Source organism: Amaranthus tricolor, chromosome 16 (genome assembly GCF_026212465.1).
Source record: "Amaranthus tricolor cultivar Red isolate AtriRed21 chromosome 16, ASM2621246v1, whole genome shotgun sequence".
Classification (NCBI taxonomy): Eukaryota; Viridiplantae; Streptophyta; class Magnoliopsida; order Caryophyllales; family Amaranthaceae; genus Amaranthus; species Amaranthus tricolor.
The window spans coordinates 19181832-19193188 of NC_080062.1; the positions used below are offsets into that span (position 1 = coordinate 19181832).

The 11357-nt window shown below is 34.7% G+C and overlaps 1 protein-coding gene across 1 annotated transcript; it reads right to left on the reverse strand.

The window, feature by feature from the left end:
- Nucleotides 1-6123: 6123 nt before the first annotated feature.
- LOC130803273 (LRR receptor-like serine/threonine-protein kinase RGI5) lies at nucleotides 6124-10741 on the reverse strand. Its single transcript, XM_057667475.1, has 2 exons — nucleotides 7468-10741; nucleotides 6124-6771 (listed from the first exon to the last, which is right to left on the reverse strand). The coding sequence occupies exons 1-2, from the start codon at nucleotides 10322-10324 to the stop codon at nucleotides 6383-6385; spliced, it is 3246 nt and encodes a 1081-aa protein (XP_057523458.1). The 5' UTR covers nucleotides 10325-10741; the 3' UTR covers nucleotides 6124-6382.
- Nucleotides 10742-11357: the final 616 nt, after the last annotated feature.

Consider the following 11357-nt stretch of genomic DNA (forward strand, 5'->3'; position numbering starts at 1 on the left):
ACGGAACCGGACCAACCCGGACCGTGGCCATGCCAACGGCTACTACACGCTCAAATACATGGACGATATTATAAAATCCGTGAAGAAGATTGGAATCGAAAATATAGATGCCGTATGTATTTGTTACGTTCTTAAATTATATTATAATATATATTTACTATATTAATTATTATTGGTAAACTCTAATGTTTATTAATCTTTTAACTTTATATTATATTATAGGTTTTATACGATATTTCGAGGGAAACACGCCCTCTGAGAAATGGAGAGACACGCGAATTAATAGGCAAGATTGCCGCGTATCTTGCTAATTTTTGTCCTTGATAAATTGTAATTAGTATAGTTTTGTAGGACTTTAATGTATTATATATATATGTACGTACATAATATTATATTATATATACGATCGAGAGTTTATTATTACAAAGAGATTATTGGTGATTATTTATGATTATCATTGGATTATTGAATTAATCATTGTTTATTACATTGTACATTATTATTGGATTATTATTAGTATTAAAAAAAAGAAAAAGAAAAAAAATACCAACTATTTGCTGCGGGCTACCCAAAACCGCAGCAAATAGTCAAGAGTATTTGCTGCGGGCCACAGGAAAACCGCAGCAAATAGTCTTAATTATTTTCTGCGGTTTTCTTGTGGGCCGCAGCAAATACTCTTGACTATTTGTTGCGATTATGGGTAGCCCCCAGCAAATAATGCCCCTTTTTGCTGCGGTTTTAAACCGCAGCATTTAAAATAGACCATTTGCTGCTATCACTATTCCTTGGGGCCAAAACCGCAGCAAATTATGGCCAAAAAATCGCAGCAAATGAGGTTTTTTTCACTAATGTTAGTAAACACTATTTTGGTGAGAAAGTCTAGCCTTTGCTTCTTCATCATCATATTATCTTTTCATGTGTTTGGATTGCCTTTAATCTTATGTTCTTGGTTAATTAGCATCATTACTTGTTTCATGCTTTGTTTTAGCTTTAGTCTTTATTTGCTTATTTTAGTTAACTACACCAACAAACATCTATATATACGTTGTTGAACCAACTAATCGATCGAGAATCCCTTAATATACACCCCGCTCCCTGTGGATTCGGCTCGTACTTGCCGACGTACTACGCTACGCCGTGCACTTGCGGTATTACTATTAAAGGACGTAAAGTCTCGATCTATTGACGGAGATGTAAATCACCGTATACATGGGGGTTGGCTTAAATGGCGTACAGCCACCGCAGTGCTATGTGATAGGAAATTCCTAAGCAAGTTAAAAGGAAAATTCTACCAGGCGGCAATCAGACCTGCTCTGCTATATGGGACCAAATGTTGGCCTGTAAAGAAGATTTTTGAACATAAGATGGAAGTTACAGAAATGGGTATGCTGAGGTGTATGTGTGGGCACACATTGATGGATCGAATTAGAAACCAAGAGTTTAGGAACAAACTAGGGGTAGCCCCTATTTCTGGAAAAATGCGCGAAAATAGATTGAGGTGGTTTGGATATGTGCAGAGAAAGACTTTCGACGCCCCTGTGAGGAGGGTAGAAAGCATTATAGTAGAGGGTAAGAGGAGTCGAGGAAGAATTAGGAGAACTTGGGATGAGGAAATAAAAGTTGACTTGCATGAGTTAAACCTCTCTGAGGGCTTGACTAGGGATAGGGGTAGTTGGAGGCGCCATATCTATGTTTTAGACTACTGATGTCCTCTTAGATTACCTTTTGGTGTTCTTGCTCTCTTGCTTCTCTCGTTTCTTTTATTATTAGTTTTTTGTATTCTTTTATTTTTAGTTGGTTCTACTTATTTATTTTATTTATAGGCATTTAATTTATCTTTCCCGTGTAGTTACATCTCTTTATATTTCTCTAGCCGAGGGACTTCTTAAAGGTTAAATGGACTAGGCCTGAGAGACGGTTTCTCAGGAGACCGGCTGTTTGTCTATTGCTGCGGTGTTTGACCCTAGGGTAAAATTCCATTTCTTAAACATTTTTAAAAAGGTATGTCAATCTGAGGATGAGGTTTATCAACAAATTGAGAGGGTTCGCTCTGAACTTGTCAATCTTTTCGATGATTACACATCTACACTTAGCTCACATTTTCTTGAGATTAATCCCTTTCAAAGGGTTATGGTTTTAGTGGATATTACAAAACCTTTAAAATGTCACAAAAAGGTGCGGGTGAGAAATTTTTATTTAATTTAATCTAATTTAATATGAACGACTCCCACACTTTTGTTTCTCATTGGAATTATGAATCATAAGGATGGAGAGTCCTAATGTGGACAGAGGATAATTATTTTGCTTTGGGATGGAGATTGGAGTTGAAGGCGTCACCACAAAAGGGGTTGAGTGAGTATAAAGAAGAAGTGGAGGGATCGATGATGAAAAAGATACTCCATTTACCCTAAAACCTACTAGACATATTAAAGGTCCCCATGAAAAAAAAAAAAACTCCATGGCATGGTACTACTCCAATTCTCACTTTACGTACTAAAGAAGAAGAGGATATTAGTGGAGGTGTGGTAGTTGCTAAATATTTTGAACTTTGCGACTATAATTTATAATAGACCTAAACTAAAAGGTTGATTTTTAGTAAATGATTCTTAGATTAATTACTTGATTTTTATGATCTAAACTAAACTTTTTTGTCTTTTAATACCTAATAGTAATTCAGTTTGTAGATTTTTTAAAATATTGCAAACTCATCGGAACATATGAAAATAGTTTTGAACACCTTTGTCTATATTATTTGGCCCGCTTTTCACTTTGAAAAATCTTCATTTTACTCGCGTACTTTTTACTCGTCCTCTTTTTTACCCTACTAATCTTCTTAAATTGTAATTAATTATGATTTGTAGTCGGACAAAGACTGACAAGTAAATTATACTAATATTAGATATCATAATAGAATATTTAACCAAAACAATGTATTGGAGAAACTTAATTCCTTATGCAATTTCCAGAACAACTCATGAGACAGCTGATGACCTTAGTATGAGTCACATCAAGACCTTAGCATAAGTCTTGGAGATTCCAGAATCAATGTTGAAACGCATCAAAATTCGTACAAAGAAATCCTTCAAGAAAAGTCGTTCAAAGAATCTTTATTAGATACTTTTACATTGCATGGACCATTCATAGTTTTAGAATAACTAGAATGACTCGAATTTATTGTGGAGAAGAATGTGCTTAGTTTTAAGCCTTTTTGTCATCATTAAGGTGGAGTTATATCATTTGTAGTTGTTACACAATAGCTATATTATTAGTCAGAATGAGTATGAGTTTAATTATCTTTAAATGTCTTAAGTTCATAGTTAAATATAGGCTTAATTTAGGAACTTATGTTTTGTTATAAAGGCATCATGACTGTTGGAGTCAGTATCCTAAGCAGAGAGGAAAGTTTTCAATATCATAAAAGATATTTTTTTCGGTTTTATTAGGGAATAAGTAGTTTAATGCTTGTAATTTATTGTCTTGGCTGTTTGGTTTTAGCCAAAATATCCTATGTTTTTTAGAATTTAAAGCATTGTATTCGAGAGCCTATATAAGGTAAAGTTGATGAATGGAAAAACATATGAAAATTTGATGATCAAAAAACAAGCTTTGCTTAAACAGACTTTTGTCGAGATCTTGCAAGATTTGACTACAAGGTTTCTAAGTGTGGAATTACTCATATTGGACAAATTTGAGTGGTCTAAGTGATTGTTTCTTCCACTTTAATTGGTAATTTCTAACGTTAAATGAATGTTCACTTATGATTTCAAGTGAGATTTTTTCTTATTTTTATATTCTTGATAAGAGTTCTTTAGTTATCTCAATTTTATCTTTGATACATTTTTTTATGTTTTTGGGATTATTATTGACCCAATACTTGATCGTTTCTTTCGATTCATAACTCATGACGGACTACTTCAAGATTCCTAAAGGATTTCAGGACAGACCTAAACACGAGTTTCTTTCTTTTTTAACTTCACAAAACAGCCATAACTCATACCCTACCTAGATTTTTCAAAGTCAAACACATCTTTCTAATCGTAAAAGTTCATTTGGAGCAAAAATAAACTGCTAACTCACATAGTGGTTTATAAAACAAATCGTCATGTGACTTAGCGATTTATTAATATTCAGCTTTATAATTAAAATTGAAAAAAATAATACAATAAATAAACCGCTAAGTGAATTAGCGATTTATTTGTATTTTATTTAAATCATCAAAATTTAAAATATTAGAATTAAATGAATGATAAATTGACCATACCATTCATCAGAGGGTATTTCATTTTGAATTAAAAAACAAAAAATTGTAAGTTATAAACAACCAAACGAGTTCCTTTATCACTAAAAGTTTGAAGCAATAAAAATGAAATGAAATTATACCAATAAAAATGACAAGGTCATAAGAAATTTCATGCAGCTTAGTTTGGATAAGATATTTCACTGGATATAAATTTTTATCCCAAAAAAAACTGCATTCTTTATTTTTATGTAATAAATAAATTGCTATGTGACATACCTATTTATATGAAAAACAGAAAAAACCAAACACCATCCTACGAAGACAGTAGAAGCAAAAATAAGTTTGTGTTGAAGGTATAGTGAGACATATAAGTTCAATAGAAGGAAATATTTGTATATTACCTCCATTCTGTTCAATTGCAATTGATAATAGTATGTTATAGGGAAAAATGACACTATCAGCTGCAACTATCAAATAATATTATGAGTATGGCCGGTCATGGATGGGGTCCAATTAAATTCGAACCCAGACCCATTACTTTTTGGTGGATCCATACTCGAACCCGAACTCTTAGGATCTGACAATTTTAGACCCGGACCTAGACCATCAGGTCTAATAGGTCTAGGCTACTAACGGATCTTAATTTAATCATTCATACTTAAACTTTTTTACATTTAAAAAGCTTTATTAATACTAAAATGGATCAATTGTTCTATATAAGTCTAAATCGTCATCAAATAAATATAAAAGTAGTTTAAGAACGAATGTAAAATGATTTTGAGTTATATAATAGGTTGGGTCTAAAGCGGGTCTAACGGGTATGGAATGGATCTACGACGTTTGGGTCTTAAATGGGACCAGAGAGAGGGTTTGGATCATGTGCAGGTCTGGAGACCCTAGACCAGGCCCAGAAGCATTTATTTTGAACCCGAAATCGAACCTGAATTAGCTAGGTCTCAAAAAATCTGACCTAGACCGAGTCCTAGATGCATTTGTTTTGAACTCCAAATGAAACCTGAGTCCGCTGGGTCTTCAAAAATTAGATCTAGACCCTAAAAATATGGGGGAACTTAAACGAATTTAATAGGATCTTGGATCCACAATCATTCCTAGTTATGAGTCTTTGGAAAACGGTAGTCAAGTGAAGCATAATAATGATTATTTGAGGGGAGCATTGTAAAGGCATGTGGACAATGAGTTACAGGCGTGGTTTGTTCTTGATTGTCTCCCAATTTGCAACACATGCAAGATCCTAATCTTACTACGAGTACATACATTGCTTCCACTTTTGCTTTTACTCCTATTATTTGCTCTTAAGTAACCAACGCATGCATCTCGAAAACCTTCCATATCTTTTCTCTAGATTTCAACCTATTTCCGCTTCTAAACTACTTCTACAATTTAACTCCTTTATGCTTGTACCTTTATTTACACGTACTCTTTTTGTACTATTTTTCTTGAATTAATTGATATATAATGTTCCGCCTTAACTATATGAGATCGGCTATCTATTATTCTAAAAGTGGATTCCAATAGATTCTTGCAACCATATAATAGAGATTAAGGCTTTGACATTAATATTACGTGATTATTCTACAACAAAATTTGTCGATAATTGGATATATTTATTTACGATCAAAAATATTGAAAAAAGGAAACTCAAATAGGAGGGAAATAAAAAATATAGCACAACTTTATATTAACGGCCCGTTTGGTAATCGACACTAAATGATGGAAATGAAAATGATTTGTAATTTAAATTTTAATAATATATATTATGCCATTATCATGGTAATGATACTTAAATCATAAAAAAGTTTTTTTTCACAATTTTCCATTACCACATAATGCCACATTTTCAGATATAGAATAAACATAATCATTAAACTTGTCAAAAGAAATTTCTACCAAAACTACTCTGACTTTCCATTAGCATTTCTACCATTTAATACCGATTACCAAACGGGTGGTAAAGGATTCAAACACGTTAATAGTTTCCTACAAATCTGTACAAGAAATTATGAAATAAAATCCTTCTAAGCCAAAGAACCATCTTTCTCTACCCTTCCTACAATGTGAACAATAATAGGAAAATGTATCTAATGAAGAACAAGAAAACAGTAAGGAGAAAACAAGAATCAGCTAGCTATGAGTTGAATGCTGCTGTTTTATTGGAGGTTGACTGGTTTTTCCTAATTCTTCAGGAGTAGTTTTGACCTCCATGAGCAAGGCTACAACTTCCTTCATTGTTGGCCTCTCGGATGGTGCCGAGTTCACACAAAACATAGCGATCCCTAGTGTTTGAAGCATTTCTTGCACCATTTGATCAGGTAGTCTTTGAAGCTTTGCATCTAATACAGATACTGCTGGTTCAAAGCTTCCCATTTTCTTCTTTACCCACTCAACTATGTGCTGTCCATCTCCCATCACCTGATTTTCAATTGCACTGCGGCCGCTTAAGATTTCCAACAGGACTACTCCGTAACTGTAAACATCACTCTTTTCCGTTATGTTCATTGTGTAACCGTACTCTGCAACATATGACGATCCATGGTCAGTTCTTACTTTAGACTTTTCTAATCGAGGGTAAGGCCGTAGAATCCCGTACAAGCAAGAGGAAAAGGTAATTTAATCCTTTCTGTAAATGGGGAGAATCAGACCGAAAAAGACTTCAAACCATTGGACTAAACTATGATTTTCTATCCATTTTTAGACAATACCCTACAAACCTAAATATTTTCAAGAAACCAACTCAGTCAAAAGGTTAAGTTGATGGTTTAAATCCCAAGATATTTGATATACTCTAACACCCTTTATACTAAAAGTGTGAATGAAACACAAGCCTTCCTCATATCCGACGCAGAATATACCACTTTAAATGATGAGTGGTGGAGATTCGAACCCAACCTATTGTCCCAATACCAACTATAAAGTCAAAAATCTACGACAAAAGATTGTACTATTAAGAATACTTGACAAAAACAGCCAAAAGGAAAGCCCAATGTTTGTGAAGAATTTTATCATCCTTGATATCTGCATTACAGAATCCGTGACTAGTTTTTGTCATGTATTGTGTTAAACTAAAAATGATTTATATGATCGATACTCTGTAATCACCTTAAAACCAGCAAAGAATTGAATTGCCTATCAGAAATGTGATGTTAAAATCAACAAGCTATAGCAGAAATATATAATGGTAAATTAAGACTAGAGTAAGAAGAGCTTGCCTGGAGCTATATATCCATAAGATCCAGCAACTTTAGATATTGCATGATGATAGTTAGAAGAATGCATGAGCTTTGCTAATCCAAAATCCGCGAGATAAACATCGTACTTTGAATCGAGAAGTATGTTATTGCATTTGACATCTCTGTGAATAATCTGTGGCACACAATCGTGATGGAGATAAGCAAGACCATGTGCTGATCCAACAGCAATCTTATACCTCGTTTCCCAGTCCAAGTTTCGATTATTCTGCAACAGGTGCTGCAAATTTCCATTCGATATGTAATTATAAAGCAGTAGCTTCACACTCTTATTTGAACAATAACCCAACAGCTTCACGATATTTCTATGTCGAATATGCCCAAGGATCTCTATTTCTGCAGCGAATGAATCGACAATTTCGTCTTCTTTCTTCGTTTTCCATAGTTTTTTAACAGCAATTAGCTCTCCTGAGGGCATTTCTGCCTTGTATACAACACCAGAACATCCTTTCCCTATGATATTTTCATCTTTTAAGCAGTCTAATATGTTGTCGATTGTGAAACCGGGCTTTTGGAAGGGAATGTAAGTCCATGGATAAGAGAAATCATCTGAACCCGCTGCAGCAGTCGAGTTTCCACCTGATTTCTCTACTATGTATCTTCGATTTCTTGCAACGACTATCCACGAAACTATAAGAGCCGTTGTAACAGACGCTAGGATCACAAATATTAGAGTAAATGTTTTGGCAGTGTTTAAACCATGCCTTCCAAAAAAGCCTGATGAACATGTAGAACCATCAAGAGATTGACAGAGGTTTTTGTTGTCGAGAAAGGAATTTGATGTTAGGGTTTTGAAAAATGGAGTAACGGGAATAGGGCCCGAGAAGTTATTGAAGGAGACATTCAAAGAAGTCAGGCTTGTTAAGAAACCAAGCACTATGATTTTTCCAGAAAGCATGTTGTGAGAAAGATCTAGAGACTGCAACTGAGTTAAACTAGAGATAGGTTCCGGGATTTGACCACTCAATGCGTTATGACTCAAGTCTAAGCTAATCGATAAGCTTGTCAAAAACCCGATTTCAGGTGGGATTTCCCCGGATAGGTTATTCGAGCTCAGATCAAGAAGTGTAAGTTTTTGCATGTTTCGGATGGAAGCAGGAATGTGCCCTGATAAGAAATTGTTGTTAAGGATGAGTTTATTTAGGTAGCTGAAGTTTCCGAAACTCAAAGGTATTTCCCCAGTAAAGCTATTCTTACTTAGATCAAGTTGTTCAAGGTTTACTAGGTGTCCCAACTCAGATGGGATTTCTCCTGTCAAATGATTATTGTGCAAATCAAGCAGCTCAAGGACAGTGACATTACCAATCTCATGAGGGAGATTACCCGAAAATTGATTCATATACAAGTCGAGAAAAACAAGATTCTGCAACTGCCCTATCTCTTTTGGAATCTGTCCAGAAAGTCGATTTTCTCCCAGCCTCAATCTCACCAACGACTCACAGTTTGCAATAGCCGGTGACAACCCACCAGTCAATGCATTCCCCAGCAACAACAGCTTGCTGAGCTTCTTCAATCCTAAAATTTCCTCTGGGATTGACCCAGTAAGCTTATTCCTCGAAAGATCGAGCGTGTATAGCTCACTACAATTCCCAAACTCGGCAGGAATAGTCCCAGACACCGAGTTTCCCCATAGGAAAAAGCTCTGCAAAAACTTAAGATCTCCTATCTGAGGAGGAATAACACCTGAAAGTTGATTCTTATCAAACTGTATAGTAGTGAGACTAGTACAGTTACTCAACTCAGAAGGAATTGAACCAGTTAGTAAATTATCTGATAGATGAAGCTGCTGTAACAACACCAATTTCCCCAATTCACCAGGAATCTTCCCAGATAAATTATTAGCTGATAAATCAAGCACAATCAAGTCCGAACAATTCGACAGCTCGGCTGGAATACTGCCCGATAGAGTATTCCCCCATAGAAGTAAGCTACTGAGCTTCTTAAGTCTACCCAACTGAGGGGGTATTTCGCCCGTCATCTTATTCATGTGTAAGTACAAATTTGTGAGCTGGGAACATGAACCCAACTCTGGCGGAATCGACCCAGAAATCTCGGTATCATACACAGCAAGGGTCTCTAATTTTTGGAGGTTCCCAAATGTATAGGGTAGGTTTCCGGATAACCCAGTTGCAGCAACCCCAAATATTGTAAGATTAGTGAGTAAACCTAACTGGTGAGGGATCTTCCCTGTTAAATAAGGGTTACCCCCTAACCTAAACTGCTGAAGGGATAGTAATGAACCCAACTGTGAAGGTATTGAGCCATTAATCAAACTATCTTGAAGACAAAGAACTTGCAAAGAGGTTAAATTAGAAAGCTGAGGTGGGATTTGCCCAGAAAGTTTATTGGCATTCAAGTAAAGGAACTGTAATGAAGAAAGGTTTCCTAGTTCTTTTGGGATGGAACCAGAGAGGTTATTATCGGAAAGGTCGAGAAGACGAAGATGGGAAAAAAGGCCAAATGAGGGAGGAATGGAACCAGAGATGTTGGTGGATGAAAGATTAAGAAGTTGAAGAGATGAGAGGGAAGAGAGGCGAGAAGGAAGAGAAGAAAGGTTGAGAAAGATGTTGGGAAGAGAAAGAGAAATGACATTTTGCTGAGGAGAACAAGTAATACCTTTCCATGAACATGGAGTAATGGAAGAAGGATTCCATGTAGAAAGTATTGAAGATGATGATTTTGAAATGGGGTCTGCAGCTGATAAGAGAGATAATAAGGCTTGCCCATCTGGTGATAAGCTTGAAACTGAAACTACCCAGATCATTAAAATCATGTTTATGATATAAACATGGATGGATTGTAGATTATAAGTCTCCATTTAGTTCCTTTTTAAGAAAAAAAAATTAAAAAAACGGTTAAAAACTGAAACTGTGAAGTTGCAAGGAGAAATAATACACTCTGTTTTTCATGCTTAAAATGTGTGCATGTGAAATGCTAAATGCTAATAACTCTGTTTTTCATGCTTAAAAGGGTGAACAAGTTTCTTACCAGAAAATGGAGGCTAATGAATGAAGTACATTTAGAGGTTGACAATGGTGAAAAAGGATTGTTGATGGTGGGAGGAAGAAAGAGAAGGGAAAGGGTTTGGAGGTAAGGGATTAGGTGATAGGTGTATGGGAAAATGGAGAGTAGTGAATACAGTGGCTATTGCTAATGCCTATTGCCTAATAGTGAGTAGTGACACAGGGTTCTATGCTCAAGGCCATGGCAAGGCTCCTAAAACTGAGTATTTTATTATTTGGAGCCAAAGACAACGAAAAACAGCAAAAGCGAAAACAATAAACATCAAATAATTCACAAATTTCTGTGTAAGAGGGTGAATACTCTATTTAATTCAATTATTAGTATATAGCTTATTGTTTGAGTTCGTCTAAGACGATCTCTCATAAAAGTAATTTTTTTATTTAATTTCTTTTTATTTTGTTTTACTCGTTATATAAGTGTTTTACACAATAATTAGAAATTGGTATATTCAAGTAAGGAAAAAAATAGAGACAAAGCAAATATTTAAATACTTATTTTTTGTTAAAAATAATAATATGCTCCCTTCATTTTTTTGTTCTCTTTATAAAAAATGCAAAAAAAATATATATTAAAAAATACACATTAAGACGAATATAACGAGACATTACATAGATAAATTTTATTATCTATATATATCTTAAAAATTTTAATCAAATTTCTCTTCCCAAAATAAAATATTCTAAACAGAAGGAATATTAAGAAACGGATAAAGTAATTAAGTAAGAAAAGTGTTGTAAGTATAATTGTATTGAAAGAAGTAGTATATTTAAGTGTTAAAAGATGGGGTTTAGTTTTATTAAGATAATTTAAGTGCCGTGAAATCGGCG

Bases quoted from the DNA above. Each gene is read 5' to 3' on its own strand.
- LOC130803273 (XM_057667475.1), bottom strand. From the start codon at position 10,324: ATGGAGACTTATAATCTACAATCCATCCATGTTTATATCATAAACATG. The intron at 6,772-7,467 runs GCAAGCTCTTCT...CATATGTTGCAG, and splicing joins TTATGGATATATAGCTCCAG to AGTACGGTTACACAATGAAC.